This window comes from Rhamphochromis longiceps, linkage group LG12 (assembly GCF_057381845.1).
Source record: "Rhamphochromis longiceps isolate RC_006_pf linkage group LG12, R_longiceps_female_GT1.1, whole genome shotgun sequence".
NCBI lineage: Eukaryota > Metazoa > Chordata > Actinopteri > Cichliformes > Cichlidae > Rhamphochromis > Rhamphochromis longiceps.
Window position 1 is genome coordinate 18,860,335 of NC_140568.1, and position 26,658 is coordinate 18,886,992.

The 26,658-nt window shown below is 40.1% G+C and overlaps 1 protein-coding gene across 4 annotated transcripts in view; it reads right to left on the minus strand.

Moving 5' to 3' along the window:
* Positions 1–26,658, minus strand: part of ncor2 (nuclear receptor corepressor 2) — a 91,454-nt gene that overhangs the window by 56,041 nt on the left and 8,755 nt on the right. For all 4 annotated transcript variants that reach the window (XM_085425045.1, XM_085425044.1, XM_085425043.1 and 1 more), the window contains exons 2-5: positions 17,517–17,712; positions 15,302–15,417; positions 7,758–7,935; positions 3,901–4,083 (exon numbers count right to left, since the gene is read on the minus strand). In XM_085425045.1, coding sequence (XP_085281171.1) covers positions 3,901–4,083; positions 7,758–7,935; positions 15,302–15,417; positions 17,517–17,621 — 582 coding nt within the window. In that variant the 5' untranslated portion in view covers positions 17,622–17,712. The remainder of the gene's footprint in view (positions 1–3,900; positions 4,084–7,757; positions 7,936–15,301; positions 15,418–17,516; positions 17,713–26,658) is intronic.

Consider the following 26,658-nt stretch of genomic DNA (forward strand, 5'->3'; position numbering starts at 1 on the left):
TGCTGACCATACAACGTATCTACCAGTTAAGTCAGCCACGTTCCCCTCCCCACTCCCCCTTCTGATCTCCTGACAGGGGCTTCAGAAAGGGGAGAAAGGAAGCCTCCAGAGGATCTACTTGAGAGGAGTATAAGACGGATCATCTTTTGCCATTATAGCCCTGGATAAGAATCTGGTGAGGCAAACAGACATCCCCACAGAGAGCCCCCTTCCCTGTTCAAACCCACCATGAAGTAAAATAAAATAAAACAGCCATCCTGAGCTTGGCTGACATGAATCATGCTGGCTGTAACCTAAACCTTAACCGCCACCCATTCACCAACTCTGCCAAAACCTTTTAATAAAGTTTTAGCATGCCACCTAATTAGTCCAGATGTTTTAATGCTCGAAGAGAGCCGGACTGTAAAAATATCCATAAAAAATACTGTGTGTATTAAGCGACGATGATGAGGGGAGGGATCTTGATTTATGCTGGTGAGCAGCTGAGTTCAGATTCTCCATCATTTAAAAAGGTTCGACACCAAGGTTGAAATCCAATAGCTGGCTTCATTTTGGTTCTTGTGGTAATTTGGAAAAAAAAGAGAAAGGAGGCAGTTCTCAGTTTCAGCAGTCGTGTTGTTCATGCCAGCAAATTTTACAGCAATAGTTGATTTATGTTAGTGTGGCAAAAACAGGACAAACTAAAGGACATGTTGTGATGAGATTACATCAGCGGTGACACCAATGAGGTCTCAGACCACCCTCATCTCTGATGTCAGGGCCATCATTTTACTGTCAGCTTGACTGCATTACTTAGAGCGCTGTGCAAAAGTTTTGAGCCACTCTCATTTTTGTATTTTTTCCTTCCAACCCAGACTTTCTTGTATTTCTTTTTATTAAAGTACTGTTGAGCAATAGCTCTCATGACTTTCTGAGGGTCTTTCAATTTGCTGCTTTTTCACTCCCGCTACTTAGCACAGACCTATGAATCACTCAAGCATAAACCAGGAACTTAACTCAATGGATGAACCAGTATTGTGTCATACCTACAACTTAGCGAAGAACCAATTTTAAGAACATATTTAGTCAGTTTGTTACCAGCATCCAGTTTGTCAAACATAAAATTAAGTTTTTTGCACAAAAAACTTAAGTAAAAGTTCGGCATATCCCAGCAGTGTGCCTTTTAAAAATTGGAGGAAACCGGAGAGCAATGCAAAATCATTTTAACACAACAGAAGAGCTTTTACTGTCCCTTCAAGAAGCCTGGAGAACTATTGCTGAAGACTACTTAAAGTAGAAAGCCTGCCTAAAAGAGTTCAGGCTATGTTGAAGAATAAATGTGGTCATACCACTTGTACCTCAAGCTTGTTCGAGTTGTACAAACTCTCTTTGCGTCATATACTTTCCACGCATATTTTCATGTTTCAATAAATCCTACACATCTTTCCTATTTTCATAACAAAATATGAAAAAGTGAGCGGTGAATAAAGGCTTTTACACGCTACTATAAACAGAAACCACAGACACGTAAACATATAAACATCTGGCAAAGTACTCAACCCTATTTTGTGGTAGCTCTCGTTACAGCAGGTGTCTCCGGGAGTACATGTGACACACTTTCACAGGGTTAAAACCGTACCCCACACAAACTATCACATGTATGTTGACAGAACAATTTCAGTAAAAAGAACAAGCTTGACCATACGATTTCATCACTGATCATGGAAGGAAGCCAAAGGGGAAGTGGTGTGGTCAGCATACAAGTGGTGCAGACAAACACAAAACCTCACCATAGTCTCACTCCTCCCCCAGAGAAGCTGTTATATATAGCTCCATATACATTTTCAACTTACTTTTGTCCCAAATTAAATAGTGAAGAGAACTAAGCCTGGTGTAGTTTGTGTATATAATCACTGCACACCAAGCAAAAAACAGCTACAAGCTCAAATGTGGTGATTACAACACAGCAAAGACTATTTAAGACTTTATTGCTTTGATGCCAACTGAAGCCTGGCAGGGAAAGTCACACTGGAAAACCAATTATTTCAAACAAACACGACAGTACACTAAGAAAACTCAACACAGGCGCATGCAAGTGCTGGCAACGTCTTCTACAAGCACGACAAACAGTTCAGTACTTTTTTTCTTTAACCCAATTTCAGTGTGATTTATTAGCATGAATGCAGGATGACTGCACATGAATGACATCACAGCAGTTTCTACTGAACTTCTACGCACAAAATATCTCACCCGCACGACTGATTATGTGTGGAATGTTTAACTTAACTCACATGGATACTGAAAAAATTTAAAGACTCAATGAGTTTTCCCAAAATCTTTAAATGGTTATAGAATTTTCTTTAAATGAAAGCAGAAATGTCTCCCCCATGTGATTATCATGTACCATAATGTGCTTAAAATATTTCCAGGGTTGCTGTGGCAGCAGAAGTAGCAAAAGAAAGAGATAGCTAATGAAGAAAGAAGTAGGTTATGAGGAGGAGGAAAAGGAAGAGGGCAGCAGCCAATATGCTGTTTTGGGAGCTAGAAGAGCAGGTAAAAGCGACATGCACACGGCAACCCACCACGCAGTTACCATCACAAACAGAATCCACTTTTGTGGGAAACCCTGCATAATTATTTACAGTCTAATTTTAAGTTTAATGAAACTATATTTTGTAATCTAGGAAGGTAACAATGATTGCAATATCGAGAGCATCCTGAGCGGCTGCATCACTGTCTGGTTTGGGAACTGTGCCATATCGGACCGCAAGACCCTACAGCGGATAGTGGGAACAGCAGAGAAGATCATTGGGGTCTCTCTCCCCTCTATTGAGGACATCTAGACCAGACGCTGCATTCGCAAAGCCACCAGCATTGTGGCTGATCGGACACACCCCTCTCACACACTCTTCACACTCCTGCCATCTGGAAAAAGGTACCGAAGCATTCGGGCACACACATCCAGACTGTGCAACAGCTTTTTTCCACAAGCCATCCGTCTCCTCAGCAAAATGGGACTGGACTGATAAACACACACACACACACACACACACACACACACACACACACACACACACACACACACACAATCACTCAGCTTAACTCAACTACCTCAAAACATTGAGACTGGACTGACTAATCAACACAAGCGCAAACACACTGACCTACACCACCAATATCGTACACACCAACCTGTAAATGCTCTTTTGCACAATATTATTACTGGACTTTTTGCACTAACTTCTTTACTTCCTAATTTTTGCTGCTACACTAAGGAATGTTTACTGTTCCTCCACTACCTCAACTCACCATCACAAAACCTTATTATTATGTTACGTTGTGTTTTTTTTTTTTGTCACACTGTCACTTTGTTGCTCTTGTTTGCACATTTGCACGTGCACTTTGTTGTCTGCTGTCTGTTTAAAAAAAAAAAAAAAAAAAAGGCTTCCCTAGATAGTTAGTTTTTGTTAATTTATGTTGTAATTTATGTTAGGTCAGTCTGTCTTGTCTCTGCTAGCCAGCTAACTAGGCCTCTTAGTTAGCTAGTTTAGTGTTTTCTGTTAATTTATGTTGTAAATTTATGTTGCATGTAGCACCTTGGTCCTGGAGTGAACGTTGTTTCGCTTCACTGTGTACTAACTGTATATGGTTGAAGTGACAATAAAGCCAACTTGACTTGACTTGAATATGAGACGTAAATGTGTCATACTGACTGAAAAGGAAAGAATGTGAAGCTTTTTCTTCATTGCTGTACAAGAAACTATTTTGCAACCTAGCTGGCAAATACATTCTTGGAACACGCGTTCCCACTGATTAAAATCAGCTTACAACACTTTTGTGACGCTAGTACATTAATAAGATGGCAACATTCTGTAACCAGTATATCCTCAAAGTTAAGAGCAGAACTGTACATTTACACACCTGTTTTTTGCGAAGCTTGCAAATCTGCTGCTCCACCATGCTGATCTCCCTGTCTACACGGTCCATGTTCTGAATCAATTCTTCCTTGGAGAACCGAGCTGGAACCAGCTCCAAGTCAGGATCAATATGGACAGGACTTACAGGGGAGATGGGCTCCAGCTTCCCAATGGCGCTTCCGCGATCCTACAGAAGCACAACAGAGAGCACAGTGTCATGATTAGATGTAAAACATATAAAAGATGTAAGAATGAAGCAAATGGGGTTTTTGTAGTGTGACACGTGTATACAATGTTATAGCCAGAAGGTCAGAAAAAAGAGCCCTCACAAACAACAAGCATAAAAGCTGTTGCTAGAAGCTCTTTATAGAGAACGACCTTGTAGGTTTCCTCCCACGCCTTCCATTTCTCAAGGCCACTCTATAAGAAACATCATCCAAACAGTGCGTGTACCCTTTTACATCAATAGCACATGCCAGTGAATAAATGACAGCACATTGGCTCCGTGAACACACAGATTCTCTCACCAGATTTAGGCACAATAGAGACTGTTTAAAAATACAAACTCACTCCATTTTTGTTGCTGTGACGACACTTTGGGAGATATCAGATTGGTAGTGGATGTGCGGGAGGTTTAAATTCTGGTGATACTCATTAACCAGCAAAGTAGAAATGATGTGAGTCAGTCCAAAAAAAAAAAAAAAAAAAAAAAAAAAACAGAGGTATCTCCATTAACTGAGCAGCGTTTGTGGCCCTGCATTGGTATCCATTTCTGTAGCTCTTTGGCTACACAAAGAGAGGGACTGCTATGCAGATTGGCTTTCAAACAGCACAAGCAGCTAATATTAGCACCCCACAGCGCTGAGTGCAGCGAGCTACTGTGAAAGCTCGTCTGAAGTCACTGCACTAGAAAACCACTTGACACTGAACTGACAGAGTTAAGTGTGTTACGTTAATGATATTAGTTTATTGCTATATAGAGAGACAGTATGTCAAGCCTCCGTACTGTTACTCTTCTGGCTTTCTGCCGTAATGGAAATACCAGTCCTTAATGCGTGCCTCATACAAGTATTCACAGCATTTTTTGCAGCCAAAGGAAAAGAGAGAAGCAGGGAGGGGGAAAAAAATCTCTACAGTACTTTTATTCTCTGTGCACACAAACACAAAAAAAAATTGTGTGATCTCTACACCAAAGTTTTGGCTATGTGGACAAACACCCTTGTACACTCAAACTATTATAACTGCCTGAACAAGAGCAATGCATTTTTTTTATGTCTAAAATACATCAACAATTATTAGAGGAAGGAAAGAAAAAAAAAAAACAAACAAAAAAAAAAAAAAAAAAAAAAAACAGCTGGCTGTCATTTCTCAATAACAATTGGGCCAAAGATCTGGGTGCTTGTGAATGTTCCTACTTTTTGAATATATGCACACATTTTAGTGTTTATCCAACTTGGGTTTTGTATTGTGTTATTTTTAAACGTTTGAAATGAAGGTTACGTAAGTAGGCTAATCTGGACCAGGCAGGTGGCATTACAGCCCTGCAGATCTGCTGTGATTGAAAATGTCAGTGCCAGAGGATGCTCAGGCGCTGTCCTTAATGATGAAATCCTAGGATAGCCCTAACAAAGCACTCACCATATATAGCAGTAAACTACAGGACATACTCATGTTGTCCAAAAAACATCTCTCAACTATAATAACTTTCAACAGCTGCAAACGAAATAGTTGAGTTAGAAACCTTGTTTATCCAGATGGGATTCGATGATATGACAAAACTACATTTTTCAAATCAACTTCTCCCTCTGATTTTGCTCCCTACGCTATCCTTTCTTTGGTTAAGCGGTACGTCAAGAGTTCCTAGACCTTTGACATTGTGTGAAAAGGTCACAGTTCAATTGCTAAGCCCAGTCCAGTATAGCTTATAGCTTAACCGTTTCACACTCTTCAGCATGATGTGAAGCCTTAGACATCCTGTTCTCGTGCTAAGTTCAGAGTTCACTTTCTCAATTCTAGATTGAGAAAGTGCTAGAGTCAACCTACTGAAACCGATGTGACTGAAACATGACTTTCACATATGTCAAAGGTGAATGTCATTATAATACTTTGCACCTAATATAACACCAATGCCAAACAGCACTTGGTTTAATTGGATGCCCTAACAACTAACCACTCTATTTATTCACAGATGCTAGCAAGGCTTAGAGTATGGTAGAGCCCACAAACACAATCCTACTAATGCCACCACGTGTGCAAAAGCCAAATCATATCATTCCCTCCTCCTTCAAAGCAATCCCGGTTATCAAAGGCGCGTCAAGCTAACCAACATATTACTGCTTTCTGTGATAAACCTCAGAATAAAAGGATTGCACACACGCAACAGAAGCAGAAACCTTATAAGAAAATACTCAAACAAATTTTTCCAATACCCAGTATGCCTTTGAAAAATATCATGTGGAGCAATGACACTGTTTTTCCTTCCCATGTACTGTCGAGACCTCAAGTAAAGTCACTGAATGCTCTCAATGGGAAAACCACAGCACACGCAGTGCACTTCTGTATTATACACAACTTTGGCACCAACGGGAGACCGGCATTAATCTGCCAGGAGAGAATGGCTGTCATTCAGATTTTTTCAAAGACACGAGAGAGAGAGAGAGAGAGAGAGAGAGAGAGAGAGAGAGAGAGAGAGAGAGAGAGAGAGAGAAGAAAGTGCATTAGTCAGCTTTGTCACATGTGAATTCCTTCAGTGCCATAAATATTTCATAACATCAACAGCAATGCTCATTTTTAAGCCATATAAGGCCAGTGAACTCTGAGATCATCCCTGTAAAGATGATTTCTCCTAATGTCTCACTCTTATGCTCCCTTATATTTCATTTTCTTTCCAAAAACCACAAATTCAGGATGATTGAACAATGGTTTACTGTAACATGCTGCCTTTGTCCCTCTGATTCTCAGTCCATGTGAGTCATGCTGTAACCATCAGCTTTGTCTGATACTACTGGCCTACTCCCTTTTTACTGTTAGCCTTTTACTCTTATTTTCCTCTATTACCCTTTATCTGCATCTCCCTACATCTGCCCTTTGCCTCATTTCAGCCGCATCTCCCTTTCTAACTCAGTAGCATTAGGTGCACTTGTTCCACACAGTGACTGCATCTGACATCACTTACATAATGGGTTTCCAGCCCTTGCCGCTCTAAGGGGGAATTGCTGGCATTCCTGAATGTTTCCCTGCTAGCCTAAGAGTCTGTCTTTTTTCCCCTGTGCCGTCTGTTATTGTTGTATCTATTTACCATTCCTTGGCTGGCTGCCTCCCCTGGCAGTTCGAAGCACTCTGTGTAAAATCAGGAACACCTCCTCATCAGCAGCTCTACACACAAGCAAGTCATTTTGATCTGTAGTTCACACAGTTTCGTGCTCAGTCTTTTGAAATCTAGGTCAGCTCTATTATTTATTAATTGCTGTTTCACAACTACCTTAGTCTTCCTACTGCTGCTCACAGAGAGCCAGCTTAGCTACAATGCTGAATCTCTCTCTACAACCTCGGCTGTGTGTCTAATAACATCCTCTGGGGCTCTGAAGGAGTCAAATAAAAAACAGATTTCTAGGATGATTTTTTTGTGTGTGTGTGTTATTTTTCAAGGAAAATCATAATTGTTGAATATCATTTTGGTAATACAGCAAACTCCCAAAATACTGATTGTGTTAATTGAAAAACTTTGTTTTACATCTAGCCCTGTATTTTGCATTTAGCATGGCTTTCTTCTATTGTTATTAGCAGCAAAGTCAAGGACGAATGTTTTTTGTTTTCATTCGCTTGCTGGCACTTTTACTGTACTTCATACCAACTACTGACCTTTGTCATGTCCTCAGGCCCTCCCAGAGGCAATGGCGGGCGGTGGGATGAAGGCCTCATCACAGACTCTGGTCCCATCTCTAAACGAGGCCTTTTGATATCTGCATACTCCACCTCTGATTGGCCAGTGGGCTCTGTTAGGTAGATGTGCTCATAGCGGATATGCTGCTCCTGTCCTCTGCAAAAGACATAAAAAAAAAAAAAAAACAAATGCAGCAGATAAGAAAAAGTACAAAATGTTATAGAAGGAAAAAACAGATACTGATGAAAAGCAACATTTTCCTTGATATCTTGTTCTTGCACAGACATAGTGACTCCATCTTGAAACGCACAGGACCAATGATAGTGTTAAAGTCCAGGTGCCACATACGAAAGGGCACTTAAAGATGTCTTGGTGACTTAGTGCCTTGTTGGTTTTGTGTTAAGTGAGTACAGCTTATTTATAAAGGTAATTTGCACAGACATGAAGTCAAAGTGCTCTACAACAGAACAGTATAAAAATAAATACAACTACTGGAGAGACACACAATAAAACCTGCTCTATACCAGATAATTAAAATATAGTAGCAAGTAGGGCTGCACGATTAATCGTTAGAAAATCGCGATCTCGATTCATACTTATGTGCGATCTCATTTCCAAATGACAACGATTTAAAAAAAAAAAAAAAAAAAAAGCCGACGACGACGATTGTGCCGCATTTTGATCCGGGACGTACTCTGCATGAAAACAAGCGCTCACTCTTCCTGTTCAACAAATGACAAGGGCGGAGCCTTATACCACGTGATCCAGAAGCTGTGCCGTGTGATGCTAAAATTAGCAGGGGAAAAAACAACGGAGAGCACGTCAGGGATGACGAGAAAGTGACAGGAGAAAATCCGTCCCGGTCAACCACCCAAACATCAATAACGGGAACCTTATACAGCGCTTCCCTATACCCGTCGAACTCCCGCAGGCACAAAGAAATTAGAGGCTATTACTTATCACCTGACTCCCATCAAAACGAGGGATTTAGGAAAATGATCAACACCCTAGACAAACGCTACACAGTGCCGTCCCACAACTATTTTTCTATTGTTGCACTACCTGCTCTATACACGCAGTGTCGAGCAACGGTGGAGACGGAATTTCAAGCAGTACAACATTTAGCGGCAACAACAAAACGTGAGACATTTGTTTTTTTTATGTTTAGTCTCAACTGTTACGAAGTTGATGTGCAGTTAATAAGTGCAATAAATATTTATACTGGAAAAGAAAATCGTGAGAGAATCGTGATCTCAATTCTAAGCCAAAAAAATCGTGATTCTCATTTTATGCAAAATCGTGCTGCCCTAGTAGCAAGGCAAAACCACGGAATGAAATAGAACTACAGTAAACAATTAAAGGCAGTTAATATCAAACAGAATCTCTTGCTCTCCTTTAAAAAAAAAAAAACAAAAACTTACAAAGTTGGCAGTCATAAAACCAGAGCAAAAGACTACTCCATAACTGCCACTGAGTGAAGGCTCTGTCCCGCTACTCTTCAGTTTTAAAACCTCATAATTCCCACATCCACTTGGGTTCAACTGATGTATATTTTATAAATAGACTGTGAGGGTAGATGTTGAACAATCCAAAAGCTTGCCCATGTTTTGTGATCATGCAGACTCCGCAGAGAATTTACATTAAATGCCACCAACTACACATTGGCCCAAAGCTGGAGCTAGACCATTTAGTGGTCTGTATACAAGCGTTTTGAAATAAATTCTAAAATCCACTGAGACCAGTGTAAAGTATGTATAAAATAAGGGTAATATGAGCTTGCTCCCTAGAACATGCTAGTCTGCCTGCACCATTTTCTCTTGAATATGAGAAAGATGGGTCATCTAACCCAGTAAACAATGTCCACAATCTGTGCAACAATACTCATGATACCCACTAAAGAAGAAAATAAAGAAAATTCAGTTTAATTTTTAAGACACCAAATCCTAACAACTGTTGCCTTAAGGCACTTCATATTGCAATGTAAAGCGCCCACAATAACACAGAACACAAGAAAACAGAAAACAAAACGAAATAACAGACCCAGCACTGAACCCCGCATGTTAGTAAGCCATGGAAGAAGAGAACTTCAAGCTTCAGTTACAGTCCAAACTGGACTGACTGAAACTCTCTGAGTGTAACTGCAAAGGTATGAAAATAATTGCCATCTAATTTATAAATGCAGAATGCAAACATGTTACCATCAGTCTGAATGAGTCTTTATCAATAAGCACAACTTATTCTCCACTGGCTGCCAGCTGGTTGTGTTCTGTATTCAAGTTCTTATATAAAAGGAAGGTTGCTAACCGCAAATGTAATAGAAGTAAATTCACATTTTAACTATGTAAACAGCAACACATGTGATTTTCACTGATTTGTCACAGTTAATTGCTGTATAATCAGAAATAGATTGCACGGAAATGCCAGTTTGACCCCATATAATTGCAGAATGAAAGCAGACCATCTTATGGCAACATTATAGGCAGGTTTTAGAGCCAGTGTTGGAATGCTTAACAATCTCATTTTGCATTGTTACAACTGTTGTCTTTGTTTTAGTTTCCGAACAACGCGCTGCATTATGGAAACTGTTAACGTTGCAGATGTATGGCAATTCGACTGTGCAGGTGCTCATCTGTGATTGGTGTGCTGATGTACAGCTCCTGGGTGACCGGTTCCAGCCTGTAAACCCACCCTATACGCAGAGCCCACAGAACCAATGGCGAGAGAGGCTCACTTGCTTCCCTGAACGCCTAAGTATGAGTATTGAGAATGAAGTGCTGTTTTCTCTTCTTTTTCTGTGAGTTAATGTACATGGGCATCGGAGCTTAGCTTAGTTTTTGTTTATTATTTTAGCCTCAGCTCACCCTGAAGCGTTGACACTCCTGTTTTGTCGTTTTCTCCTTCACGTTTTTGGAAATAAAAATGACATTTAAGAGAGATGTGGTCCGTGGTCAAAAATTACGCCATCAGTTAACGAATTTGAGAGGACAACACTAATCCTGTGGGCTAGAGACAAGACTCAGAGCAGGCTTGTTTTATCACGATGACCTAATTAAATCCCATTTATACAGACCACAACAAAAAAGTCACGTGTAAACAAGTTGACAGTTACAGCCTGAGATCAGGCTGTCCTAAATCCTTGTGTTCAAGGCTGACACAAGCGTCAGCGGGCTTGGCTTGGTTCAAACCGAATCATCATCAAATAATCACTGACTGCCTTTTTTGTTGTTGTAATATGGCAGCATGCAATTGGTTACCCAGGACTGGAAAGTGGAAAAAATAAGGAAGGAAGAAAATTGGAAATGGTGACTCACTGTAACACTAACATTTACAGCAGCATATACCGAAGGTCTTTGTGGGGTTTGTGTGTGGCCACTGCATACAAAAGTCATAAAAGGCTTTGTTTCAAGCTTCGAGGAAACTATGACACTCCCTATACTGCACACCAACAGTACAATGGCTCTGGATGTTTGAGCCTTACTTACACTAAGAGACAATGTGGCGCGATCTAATCATGATATGCTGCATGTGCAGTGGCAGTATAAATCACACTTTTCACATTCATTAAATTCATTAATACACTGGGGAAACCAGTAAAAAGGGGGCCTTGGTGTGCAGTCAAATGACAGTTTCCACATGTTAACTGCACTCGCTACTTAGATGTGGGAAGTTTTATTAGCCCGGTTGTAAATGGATCTCTGTTCTTACTAGGGGAGCAGTTTTCTCAAATCTGCCCTGAAGGCAGATGCCAGAATGTCGGTGACTTTGCTGCCAGTGTCAAAATGGAAGTAGCTTCTGAAGAGAAGAGGGAAAACACAACCATAATTGCTGGTCCAATACCCACAATGGCCTAGTGTGAGGTTTCTTTATGTGCCAAAGAACATGTAGCCCATCACTGTCTGGAGGTGTGGTGTAACAATCAAGACATTAACATAATCCAAAAATGTTGACATGCATGTTGGACTGAAATGTGTTATGCTTTTTTTTTTTTTTTTTTTTTTAAATTATATAATTTAAAGACAAGTCGCAAACATTATGGACTGCAAACGGCAAAAGATAGAGATACATATATAACAAAAGCAACCGGAGGGAAAAAATATTGCCCAGATGGTGTGCGATTTCTCCCCCGGACACAATTTTCTCACTCATTCAGTCGAATACTTCCTCATCTCCATAGAGGACTGGCACTTACATAATCACATCAAACTCTCCAGCCCACCCCCTTCTCTCTCCGTCTCTCCCCCTGTCCTTTTCTTCTCTTCTCTTTCTTTCTCCCTCTCTCCCATGTGAGCGTGCAGAATAATCTGTTCACTAGGGAGGATTTGTCTGGAGGATAGGAGAAAGATGTGCATGGAGGTGAGAGCTGAGAGTGTATGGCAGAGACAGGGAAGGAGCAACACAACACCCCACTACTTTCTTACTGGCTTGGGCCCCATTATGCCAAGAACAGAGATCGTGTATGCTGATTGCTGCCTGTTGTTGTGAAAGCACTACAGCGTTTGTGTGGCTGCCAATCTCTTCGTTGCTCCCCAGAGGAGCAGCTACGCAGCTGTGCACGGTGCAGGAAAGGCTAACAGAGACAGAGAGACACACACACACACACACACACACGCACACACACACACACACACACACACACACACACACACACACACACACACACACACAGAGAGAGAGAGAGAGAGAGAGAGAGAGAGAGAGAGAGAGAGAGAGAGAGAGAGAGAGAGAGACAGAGAGAGAGACAGAGAGAGAGAGAGAGACAGAGACAGAGAGAGAGACAGAGACCGAGAGAGACTGACTCCTGGCTAAATGCACCACAGCTGGGATGAATGAAAGTGAGATAATGCACAGTAGAGTGGGGACGGCGGGTGGAGCTCAAAAACTTCATGCAAAATGTGCAAGCCATCTACTTTTCTGTTCACATTACGGAATAAAGTTGCCCAGTGGCCAAAAATACTGGAGAATATTTACAAAATATCGTAGCAACCACATTTATTCAAATACTTAAAAGATCTGTTTCTAGGAAATCAATGTGTGAAATGCAGGTAGAGGCAGAACAATCAAATGAAATAATGTATGTAAAGTAATTCAGCACATTAGAGGCCTTAATCAAAAAAGGCTGCATTGCAATTACAAATGCAACACATTTGAATGAAAGAAAGACTGGGATGTCTAGGCATTCAAAGAGCAGCAATACAAAGGATTCATTTAAAAAGACTACGAACACTGCCAAACTGCACCTACCCATATGCCCAAAGGACTCCGATTACTTTCACAGAATAATTCAACAATAATGCAGGCTATGGTGCAAACTCATTTTCCATTCTTGCACCAGACACGTTTAGACACTCTGTTCTGTCCAGAAAATAAAGTGTTAAGTGGCTTCAGTATCTTGTTATGCTTGCTAGAAAATGTATTCGCTCCCTTTCTCAAGAAGCTGGGATGATCTCACACAGACGGGAAGAGGGGGAGTGAGTGAGATACTGCAAGGAGTAAAAAAGGAAGGTGAAACAAACAACTGCCATAGTGGTTCACAAGTGATTACACACTGCAACGGTTTTCTGACCTGTAATTAGGTTAAAATAGCACATTTCCTCCTGCCTTCAGTCCAGATTATTAAAGAGAAAACATTAATCTGTCAAACCGTTTCTCAGTATGACAGATCTCTGGAGAATGGCACAGTTTCTAAAGGCCATATTAGTGCTCACATTTTCTCCCCGAGTTTGCTACAAATGGAAACATGGTGTGCAGAATTACCGAGACTTGTGAAAAGACAAGCACACAGAAGAGAATAGACTGAAGGATTCCAAAGGCCAGAATTACACTATTCACACTCTGAATGAGCTTCAGTCTGAATTCTGAGATCTCTAAAGGAATGCTGAAGCCCTGAAATATTCAGCTGAAAGCTTCCCCACCCCCAGACGCCTGCCAGCAAGACCACCGGTTTATTTCAGCTTCTACAAAGAAATGTGGGCTACCTGTCTGTAATCTCTCCTTCTCATATGAAGGTTATTTTTATGTGCTTAAAAACATAATTCATTGCCACTGTAAAAGCTGCAGAAGGCACAAGTGAGTCAACTCAGAGAGACTGCCAAGTGATTGAATGAAGAGTCAGAAAATCAGAAGCTAGTGGGAAGCATTCAAACTGTGCAGTGTTTATCTGTTTATCAAACCATGACCCAATGTTCCCGCACTGCGGGCTAAGCTAATAACTGTTAAATGGGGCCAGTGCACAGCTCTCTGTTATACAGTGAAGACCATAATGCTAGCAGACTGACATTTAAATAAGCCAAAAATAAAAATAAAAAATATGCCACAGCCCCACAGTGCTACAGAATCATTTTGCCATCTGCTGTCTGCCATGTCAGACACACAAGATGATTTATATACTGAAAGACAGACCCCAGCCTACTCCTGACTGATGTAATATCTGTCAGCTGATTTCTAGTAAAGTCTGCCTACATTTTGTATTCCATGCATGTTTTAATACATGCAAGAAAATCTGCCAAACAACTGAAGGAGGAAAAAAATTCTTGTGACTTCCTCTGTGCGTCATGCAAAATTCATATCATGCACATCAATTATTTATAAGTACTCATCAAGTTTCATCCTCAAAAAGAGATTATATTATATAAATAAAGACCATTAGCAGGTACAAGACCTGCATCTGCATTGACAAGGTACTACTCATACAATTCTTTGGCCAATTTACTGTTTGGTCGATTAGAAAAGCTTTTTTTTAAAAAATAAAAATAAAATTTTTTTTTTAAAAAACCACCTCTGCAAGCTTCATTGCCCAGCACAGCAGTTTAACACAACATTACAGAAGAACGGCTGCAGATGCCAATTACATAAGGATTAAACTGGGGGAGGGTTAACAGGCACAGGCTTTAACAGAATAATACTGCATAACAAATGCTGTCTGCAAGAAGCCTCTATGTGGCTGTGGCTAGCAATCAACAAGAACAAATTCATCAAATTTGGCAATGCCACATAAGCATCCATCCATCCAATATCCAGAGCTGGCGGCCCAAAAGGCCGCTCCCTTGATGTGTGACATCTTCCCCATTCACCACAAAGTCTCTGACTTTCATCTACTACTACAGCTCAGTCCCACATTTCTAAAATTACACTATTAAGGATGAATTACTTTTCTTTCTTTCTTTTTTAATTGAAATGTGCATCTAGTATAAAAATATGGTGTCACCAATAAAACTAAAGCAGTGGCAGATGCTGAAATGATCTGTAACAATACATCAATAGCATTTTTTTGTTCAGCAAAAGCTATAATTATGTTAACCTAAAATATTTTTTGTAGTAGACATTGTTGGGCATTCACCGACACCAATTTTATATCTACACATACATTCAATTGCAATCAGTGACCTCACGCAGTTTAAATTAAAAAAAAAAAAAAAAAAAAAAAAAAAAAGACCAAGAGAAATCTTCTCTGGTAGGTTTCAAAATTAGAGAAATGTGTTCCTCGTGAGGGGATAGACCATATTCATGAAGAAGGCATCCTTACCTTTCACTTCCAGGCTGGAACTCTGAAAGCAAAGAAGGTCGACGACGATGGGGCTGGGTGAGGTGGGGACTGTATTCCCTGCTATGATGAGAGGGGTAGTCAACCAGTCCGACATCCTACAACAGAGACAACAAATCTTATAGAAACTCCATCCTCATTAGAACACCACGTAATGTTAGTGTTAGAAAACCACAAATACCTCCCCCCAAAAAAAGTCTCCTGCCTTGGTTCTCCTGTAATTTCTTATCTTTTATCTTAAGCTCTCTGTCAGTTGGCGATATGTCACACATTCCATCAACTTTCATCGTCCAATGAATATGATGACATAAAGGAGCAGCAGGGTTAAACTAATGGTGGCCTAAAGTCTTGGAACTTCCTGTCATTCAAGTGAAAAAAAAAGCCTTGCAAACACTAAAGGTCAGTGAATGAACTTTTACGTCAGCCAGAGGCCTCTTCTTTCAAGCACAGACAGCTTTGTCGACGATGCGTGGAAGAACATAATCTTGATAATTAGGAGATGTGGGTGGAAATCATGCGGAAGGCCTTGATGCCGACTCCATAACAAAAACATGAACTTTCAACTCAAACATCTAATGAGGGGACCATTTTCAGGTTACGGCAGTGTAATCTGGAAAAACACCTATGGGGGTCTTTGGGGTTAAGCCCTTTCCAGTAGATCTGACTAAAATCCTGTTTACCAAATAGAGCTGGGCGATAGAACGATAACAATATGTATCGCGATATAACTTTTACTCGATAGAGAAATTAAGCTATCGCGATAGACCTCGCCGCTCTTGTCCTCTTAAAAAAAAAATAAATAAATAAAAGGTCAGCCAATCCAAATTAAGTAGCGCAGAGCCGAACCAATCACAGCCGCAGCGTCACGTCGCGTGACTTGTTACGTACCGCACAAGTGCCAAGCCGCACGTGTGTTTGTTTGGGAAGCAGCCAGCGCGTAATGGAGGAAATGAGTGTGCCGACTAGAAAAATCAACCGAGCGTGACCGAAGAGAAAACAGATGATGGTTCCAATGCCGGAGAGATTGTCGAACGGAAGAGCCATAGAAGTTCCGTAGTGTGAAGGTATTTCGGCTATTTCAAGTCTGACAAAAAATAGAGTAGCATGCACTGTAAATTGTGCCGAAAGCAAGTCTGCAAATACAATAAACTGGTGCATGCGTCACACTGTGCGCCACGTTATTGTTTCGGTGAAATTAATTTCTACAATACTGTTACTGTTAATTCTACTCTCTGCAGTGTTTAAATGCTTACAAATACACACAGTTACTGTCCCTCCACACACACGACTCGGTTCTGCTTCTATGCCCCAGCTTTGTTTACTTTTTCCCACCGAGGCTTCTAGACTTCTGATTGGCCAACATTTCTGCACGGTTAGGAATCTAGCGCCACCTGCTGCTTTGGCATGTTCATAGCAGCGTTTTCCTTCATTTCTGCCTTTATGTGTGGACGGGATTATTTTTTTAAAACGAAAACGGAAAATCTCCGTTTTCAAAAATACCCGTGTACGTGTGGACGTAGCCTCAGTCTCTGACTGGAAGCGCTAATTCGTCATTCGGCTTTTGTCAGACTAAAGTAACTGTTAAAACTGTTTGAAAAGCTCAGCTATACAACAAGGAGAGATTGAGAATTTCCTTTTAGTTCTCAGTTTATTTGATATTGACAAAAGTTAGTCAGTTTTGTCTGTTCTTCTGTAAAACAAACTAAGATTTATTTTTAGAATTAATATTTTGCCTCTAAGTGGAATTGACAATTTAGTCTGTTTCGTTTGTTCTATTTTGAAACTTAAACGCTTTAGCGGCTGCCTTTTGTGTAGTTTGCAATATTTGCCTTTATTTATCTGAAAAAGTCTCATGTTCCTTAAGTACATCTACCCTGTTGAACTTATTATGGGAAATAAATATTTAAATAAAAACAAGCTGCTGATTATTTCACATTTTACTTGTGAGCAACGGCACATTTAAATCTTACAAATATAGTTATTTGGCTTATATCGTGATAGATATCGTTATCGCCTGAAATGAAAAAAACATATCGTGATATGAAAAAATCTCATATCGCCCAGCTCTATTACCAAATATCCAAGTAGGAACAGCCAAGCCACAACTACAGTTTTCATCTTTCAAATGTTTTTCCCTACAAAACAAAAAGGCAACACAAGTGATTCCATTAAAATCATTGTGTGTAAGGCCCCTTACCGTGTGTGCCCGTTGCAGCTGCAGTGGTAGAGTGGCGGGGTTTGGCAGGTGCCGTGTGTCCACAGTCCTCCGGCCCGGCGGCACAGTCTGGGGATGAGAGGACATGCTGGCACAGCCGCTTCCTCTACAGGCAGGAAGTGGGTGTTGCTGTAGAGCAGATGCTGCACATTATCGGCCGTTTCTTTTAGCCTGCAACCTATGAGAAAAGAAAAGAAAAAAGATTAGATGTTTTGAAAGTTAGGCCAGTGGAATTGCTCTCAACAACAGAATAATCACAAAACTGGCTGTAAGCACAGCTCTTTGATGCTTTCTGGATAGTACATCCAAAAAAAACTAGAGATCTTAGAATGTCATCACATCCCTACCACAGCTGCTCCACCCTTAGTAAAGAAGTGAGAATCCTTGCACCTGCTAGACCCAACCTCTCATTCACAGCCTACTGAATGGCCCACTGTCCACACACGGAGGACTTGCAGACAACACCGGCCAAGACAAGCAACCAGCCAGTAAAAATACTCCAAGCGCGATGGGGTTTTAGGACCAACATAAATAACTCATTTCCAGATAGAGATGTAGGTCTCAGGAGTCAGGCCACTAGATTTTAACTGCAGATGACATTATGTAAACCAGAGTGGTCACATCCACAAGGAGTATGGCATATATGGACCCAAAAAAATAAAAAAAAATTAAAAAAAATTAAAAAAAAATGGACATACAAGTAAAAACAGCCCTGAGTGCTACCTACAGAATGAGGTATAGGTAGGTCTGTCACATAGGCCTGAGACAACTTTAATTATTAATATATTATATATGTTATCATTATGAACATATATGTGGACCTCAGGCACCTCCTGCAACAAGGAAGGAAGTGAAGAGAATTTGTTACTTAAAGGTAACAGGTGTTAATCACAAGGACAGACATACAGAAGAATAAGTTAAAATTACTTTGCAAGGTAAAGGAAAAAAAGAATCATCTAATGACATGCTAACTGCAATGCAAATGCTCAGAAATGGTGGCAGCATGCAGTACTTGCAATGCACTGGCCGCAACCCTGTAATTGGGTTTAAAACCCCATAAAAAAGAGGGAATAACTGCCCTGTCCTCATTACAGCGACCATGCAAATTATAGCAGATGTTGGAAAACATATTTGCAATATAAAAATTAAAGAAAAATTAAAAAAATTAAAAATAAATATATATATATATAATTTGTTTCTCAGTGGGATGGATGGATGGATACACTTATAGTCTTATTTGTGAGATTTCACTCTCCACATGATGTTCACCGTCATTCTCAGGCACACTTACAAGCCTGCTTTGCTAGTAGTAGTAGTAGTGGATGGACTAGTGCCTGCGACATGTGTCCCTGTGACTTCTGCCAGCAGAGAAATTAGGCCTCCTGCCATTTCTGCAGGGCTTTGGCTAATGACGCCTCCCTCTCATAGCTCATGTTTCAGTGCTGTGTGTGGCGCACAACAAGAGGCATGGTGAAATATGGGCACTCAACAGGGGCACTGATCGAAATCTTGACAAGATAGCAAAGTGCTTTAAGTGCACTGCAATTTTGTAAACTGAATGGGAAAGCCACTGTCACTGAGCCAAACGCTCAAAACAAGTCCAAATGCATTTCACTGCTCGACGACAAGATAGGACACAGAGTAGTTTCTTACTTTAGTCTAAAAAACGCTATGCAAAAACACTTAACAACAAACATAAATAGTTATTAAACATATGAAATAAGCAATACCAACTATGTATTCATACTTTAATATGCAACAATGTTTAGTGATTTGATAAATTAATGACTATTAGAACAGAAACTACAAACACATTATCTTGTTTCATTTGGTTACTTCCCAATTTTATTGATGACACACATATGAAAGACATGCCCTATATCCTATGTGGAACCCTCCATTTCCAATACTGCATTAACAGATCGAGCCTTAACTACTGCTACTGGCTGTTAACTGAGCAGCAGTACTTAATTTCTTTAGTGCTGGAATATTAATTTGAGTAATAGAAAGAAGCACTTTGCCTACACTGAGATTAGTCTAATTTTAGATTTAAATTATTAAAGAATAGATAATAAGGAAAACTAATATGCTGTTTGGCTCTACAACGAAAAATTAATGTTCACTATTTTACGGAAAGTGGCAACGATATTGTGCTGGGCTGCTCCAGAAAAGCTGGCAGGTTAGCAAGTAATGGCAGACAAACATTAAAAACTACAGTCAATCACTGCAATCTGCAAGCAACCAAATGAATCACTTGGTGCAGCAATAGATTTAATCCAGCAACAGCCAGAAGCCTTCAGTAACCGCTGCCAGCCAGTTGGGGAATACATGTTGTTCCCTAGCAGCCGGTGGTTGTATCACATTCAATATGGCGAACAACTCTTGAGTATTGTGGCCATGACGTCACATGACAAACCGCAACTACTGGCTATAGTTCCTCATAGTGAGCTCCTTTCAAGTCTCTCAGCTGGGACAGGCTGAGTAATAATCTTTGCAACTGGTAATAAAGTAGAACTTTTTATAGCACAATGAACCAGAGACCAAATCACAGCACTACTTTGGGCAGAGTACTATTGTGCCAGTCTCCATTGTCTGACTATGATTTTGAGTCTTTTTTCCCCAGCACAAAGAGGGGCACTATCTACCCTTCCTTCCTGTTCAACTGTCACAAACACAAAGTGTCACTTGATTTCAGTTACGCAAAGGGCTCTATTACGAAAGGCTGAACATGGCTCTGACTGTAAGAAACAGAGCTCTGTAAACATAGGCTCATAGAGGCCACAAGATGGGAAAACACTGCTCAGAGTCTCACACCAACTAGAGACTGTGCCTTTGTGTCTCGCAGTCTAAACTGTGGCTTCAAATATTTTCACAAAACTAGTGCACACTCATTGTTTGGTCAGACAGACTTGAGTAAACAGACCACAGAGGGAAAGTCCTTTAGCAGAAACCCTTAAATAATTTAAGACACTATTACTGTATTGACATAATGTGTACTATTCAAAATAAAAGGTCAAAAAAAAGAGGCCAGAAAGACTTAAACGGGGTGAGATGAGCCTACCCACGCAGAAACCTCTCTTTGATGACTGTCGTGTTCAGAGAGATTCCCCTGAGAAGTGAGAAAACAAGTCTGCAGGCCGTATCAAGATCGGCTAGGGCTGCTCGATTATGGCAAAAATGATAATCACGATTATTTTCACTGAAATTGAGATCACGATTATTTGACGATATTTATTTAACCCTTTAAGACCTACCATAGAACCAAGTCCACCAGAGCTTATATTATTATTTTTTTTACATGTTGTAGTGCCATTTGTGGGAGCATTTCAAGTTGCTATACATCAATACAACTGTTATAGCCCATATTTTAATAATATGTATGCATTAAGTCCATAGTAATTACATAAATTGCAAAAAAGTGCAATAAACTACAAAAAAAATTGAAAATCGCTTTTGTTTTGTTTACATATATTTCTACTTGGAGAAATTTAAGAGGTTTATCCCTCAAAACTTTAAATACAATAAAGTTGCAAAAAAATAGTTTCCCACCACAGGAAATTTTGAGTGTCTTCATAGTTTTATTTTGGAGATACAGCAATTTTTATATACTGCAGGAAAAACAAAAAACAATCCTATGATGCAAATTTGCAAAGAAAACAGCATGTGCATCATTTTACTGTGGGAAGTGTTACGACCAGCTGATAGGAACGGCAAAGCATGTTTCTGGAATATTATGTTTTTGTTCCTGCAAGCGCTTTTTATGCAATTTTTGCAAAGCTATATGTGGAACGAAACCGTGACCTAGGACAAGCTGATGGCATAAGATGTAAGTACAACTCCTCCGGTTTCATATGCAAAACAAATTATTGCGCTAGCTTACACGGTTCAGGTTCTACAGGGATTTAACAATAGTTACGCAAAACGGAGCGTGCTGCTCTGACCGGCTTTAAAGGGTTAACAATAACTTTTAAAAAATAATATAAAATAGTGTGCAACACCACTGAAGTTTTTTTTTTTTTTTTTTAAACTCTCTTTTCAACCAACGGCAGTCACTCTCCAAATAACTTCTGCTTAGCTTTCCGAGCTTCCCTCGGGTCCTCTTAATCAGCGGTCTCCACCCTTTTTTGCGCCACGGACTGGTTTATGCCCGACAATATTTTCACAGACAGCCTTTAAGGTGTCGCGGATAAATGAGGGAGGGGCTAATAATCGGCTCAGTCATTTTTAATGATCGTTGAAAGCCCAGATCGTAATCGTGATTAAAATTCGATTAATTGAGCAGCCCTAAGATCGGCAGAGAACAAAAAACCTCAATCAAGATGAGAGAACCAACACAATGAGTGATCTTTGACATCCACTCTGAAGCGAAAGGGGCCTTCCAGGCGACGGGCTAAACACATGCACTGGCACTGCTACAGACACCCACAGGCAAGTCGTTGGCTTGCTTCCAATGCTGCAAATGAACTCAGTCACCTCACTCTCTCGCTCTAGCGTGCCTTCCTTCCCCACTCTCTTTTTACTCTCTTCTTTTCCACATAGTAGAGTGGGCCTCAACCTTCAGCAGTGCAAGCCAATATTTCATCCTCTTACCCCCACACACCCCACCCTCCCTCTCCATTTTAGGAATGGCTTTGGAAATACTAGCACAGAGCACACAGACGGCTTGCAGTCTTCAAGTGGAGCAGAAGGCAGACTTCAAACAACAGTTTCATTCTACTGATATAAACAGTTATTCAAATCTCGGTGTGCTCAGACTTTGTAGCTTGAGCACAATTGATTGTCCTCATTCCTGAGAAAATTAAAGGATTTTTTTATATACATGATTGTGAATACTAAAATAGAAGCAAACAACTATTTGCCATGTAAAGATACAGCGCTGTAATTGTATCCTTAGCAGAGACCTAGTAAGCTCACTACCAGCTCCATATGTTTATTCTGAACTGAAGTAGCTTTGCATGATTTACAGTTCAAGGTAATCTGTGTTTATCCTAAACTGGGTCTTAGTGTATCCCCTCAGTTCATCCACCATCTCAAACAGGCCATTTTAGCTCCCTTACCCCTTCCTTTATGCCAACTTTCTTGTGATTGGCTGCCACTTGTAAACAACAAGTAGGTGAGGCTGTTATACTCACTACCCGGCTCAGACACCCAGAGAGTGCCTCTCTGGGACCTTCCTGTATTTTAAAGAGATGCGAGTGAAAGCAGCATTCATCTAAGTGACAGGAAAAATGTGGCCACTAGGGCTGTGCGATATGACCAAAATCTCATATCCCGATAGATGTCTTCTATCGTTCCGATAACTAAATAAATCACAAAAATGTTACATCTTCTGAAAATTCTGTGAATCCAAATTAGATGCTGTACTGTCATTTTTGTTAATTTTAAACCAATTCGATTACCATTACACAGTAGATTCTCTTACACATTAACCTAAAAAAAACAAAAAAACAAAAACAACCTTGTGCTTCCCTGACGTCCTGATTAGACGCTTCAAAACCATTTTATCTACATGGCAGAAGATTTCTTACAGGTACTGAAAGCACACTCTCCTACAGTCTTGGTAAACTCCTGTATTAACATTTACAAGTGGTGTAAGCTTGTGTTTCAACGGGACTTTAACCTGAGTGTGTCCATGTATTTTTTCGGTCTTTACCAGTCTGCAGCTGATCCAGTGAGAGGAGAAAAACCAGTCTGTTCACACATCTTTGCACTTCCTGTGTCTTTATATAGCACCAAATGGTTATTGGCAAAATACATTTCAGATGTACGAACTGCCCAGACATATCAGGTGATCTGAGACAGGTCTGGTTAATGTCACTGGACACCCTTAACATCTTGTGGTAGTCATAACATGATTTCATATTTTTCAACTCTGGTGCTCTTATTTTTTATTTTAATTTTTTTTGGCAGGGGGGACCTGCAGTCTTATAGCTAAATCTGGAGAAACTTTAGCATAGTCTTGCACATTCATGCAGCTCTACTCCAACATTTTTCCTCATTCCCCATCCACAGAAATTTAACACAGAAACAGAGCCCTTGCAATTAATCCACTGAAGCCTAACAATTAGGCCCAAATAGATCTTTTAAGGTCAAAAGACATAAAGAAGGTCAATGCCCATCCTAAGATGATACAGTGGAAATCATTACACTATTTCCAAGTGAGCTCACCAACTTCGTTTTATATTTAAAGACAAAAAAAGGTTTCTCTTGACACTGATGTTTCCCAGACATGACTTTGCCTTGTTTCACTGTTTAAATAATTCATTCTGATCGGCCCGTGTCATGAACAGAAACGCCAAGAAGAAGACGTACTACAAAAAGTAAAATGAAAAGAAAAAGAGAGAAGGTGATTGTAAATACCTTTCAGTTAATCTCAGAACAAAAACACTTAAAAGATCCAAACCAAAGTGCACCAGCATTTCTAGTGCCAGGCTGAAATATCAAAACAATGACGACAAGGTAGACTGCTGCCATTAAAAAGTAGGATGACGACATAAAAATCAATGCTGTAAAGAGGTCATGATGCAAGAAATACCTTATTGTAAGTACATGTTTAATCTAAGACAGCCATAAAAAAATTTTTTTTAAAAAGAACACAGGCACGATTTGTGCCAACAGACAACCCGTGTGATATGCGATGATCAGCGGCATCTGGCCAATGAAGAGGGTATTTGCCTGGTGTGCTAATGCATTAATTAAATATGAGAGCTGGAGACTCAGGCTGGTGCGGTTCTCATTAGTTAGACAATCACTGGTGTTGCTTTCATAAGGTGACAAGTACTACATCAGTAGGCTTTCAATTATTCTTAGGCAGCACGAGGAACAGCGCGCCTGTGAAAAATATTCCCTCTTTTCCGCAACAGTGGACTCACCCAAACTTATTAATAACTGCTAGGTTTTTATTAGGAATTTTACATTTACTTAACTACTGCTCCAAACTATTAGACACCACGTCAAAGCAGTCACCAGTGTGGCTTAAATTGTCAAAAACAGATTTCTTGTGTGTTCAGCATTTAGGCTTTGAAATGTGCATCAGAATTGGCATATCTCAATATGTTTGGACTAGTAATGAATATGGGGATATGAAGATATATCCATCTATCACTAACACCCAGACCACCACGTATGTGAAGCCCTCCTATGTCATCAAAACAGAAAGACTGCTCAGAGTTTTCAGCTTGAAATAAGGTTAAACTTACACTAATGTTGGCTTTCTGTGTCTATTTTAAAAAGCGCTGTGAACAAAAAGGCTAAGAGGTGAAGTATACTTCGCACACTGTGGCAAATTTGGTTAATCTAGAGATAACATACAAAGATGTCAACATTCAAATGTCTGAAAATCAGGCCGGAATCTGCATTTTATTTTTGAATGTACTCGATCTTAATCTGGCAATAGGTGCAAGGATGCTAGAAGCTTTCCTAATGATAACACTGCTAGCTGCCACATAGGAAAGCAGTTACCCTAGTTACCCAAACACTGCAGCCTACCCCTGCTTGACTTTCACAAAGGAAATCTGCGGTCACAACACACAGTCAGCAACTGAAGACATTGTGCAAAAAGTGTGAACACCCACAGTCAACTTTGACACAGCTGTAATTTGCCTGATAGAAAGAGGTACAATGACCCTTAACCACAGCCTGTCAGACCTTTCATTTTAAATCTGACGGAACAGCACTGCCTATCACACTAACAGCAGCATGATTAGAAACAAAGACACCTGCAGCCATGAGACATGAGTAAAAAAAGAAAAAAAAAAATAACAACAAAGCTATTTCAGATGCCGTGACTGAAAATGAAAGTATTCAAGTATAAACAGCACAGGAAGCTTCACTGATATGACTCTTATTAGGTAAAATAACCAATGTAATGCTACCCAAATAAGGTCCTTTAAAACACAAACCTACTGTGCCATTTAGTTTGACAAGAAAAGTAGAAAAATAATGCTTGCCATACAATGCAATACGATTCTTAAAAGCCTTGATATTCTGTGCACTGAAAAGAAATGTGTCAAACGTAGGTCACCTAATTTGTTGCATATGCATCACATATATTTTACACTTATTAACATTAATGCTGCTTAGATGTCTATTTCAGGCTGTAGTGCCAGTACTGTGTTCTCATAAGAAAAGCCAATTACAGAACTCTCATAAATCTTAAAACATTTAGATTTGGTGGGTATTAGGGTTCAGTATTGCTGCCAATTTAGGGTTGGACCCTAGCCCAAAAGCTAAGTGAAGCACTAGATTTGCTAGGTTTGCTACAGAGAACCATCAGGGAAGTCATCCCTGAGAGCTGTTTGAAAGTACGTACCCCTTTTCCAAAGGTAAAACTTAGGTTTGAAACCATGTTAGTAGTTTAGCTTTGGGAGATGCTCTGCTACACACCTTTAAGGGAAACCTCTATGAGACTGGTATGCTGAAGCTATTAGTATAAAGGTGTAGTTTTAAAAAAAACAACAAAAAAAACCACTATGATTCACCTACTGTTATACCCACAGTAAACAACCAAAAGAAAAATATATAACTACTCAGAATAATCCACTAGGATAGCTGTATCAGACATAAGGTAAAAAGAATGTGAAGAAGAAGAAGAAAAAATGCATTTGTATTTTACAATAGACTACACGCATCATTGTCACCATTTCAACACAGACTTTAAAATGGACTAATCTGACAGGAAAGGACTAGCCAGGAGGTGGTGAGAGACTAACAGAACCAGCGATTGGCTGTCCTGAACCTCCAGATGTGGTCATCCAGCTGTGTCTATGGTGTACAGTAGAGCCATTATTGGATTTCCTGCCTGTTCCCTCGCTACTGGCCGCTTCAGCGACATTGTGTGAAATTACATAAGGCTCGCCCTGCCCCCTCCCTGCTGCCCAGTGTAGAACACAGGCCTTCACACACTGCCAACTATGACTCCCTGTAATCATGCAAGCAAAGCCACTCAACCAAAACACTCTTGAGGATCTAAAAGATACTCCCCTCCTGCTCACTCACACATGCTGACGCCAGGGAAGCAAAATTTACGTAATTTCTCTGGTAACTCCATTATGAAGAATCAACAAAAATCTTAATAAGTGCCTAAGAATGAGTTTACGGGAATACGCCTACATACAAAACAAAT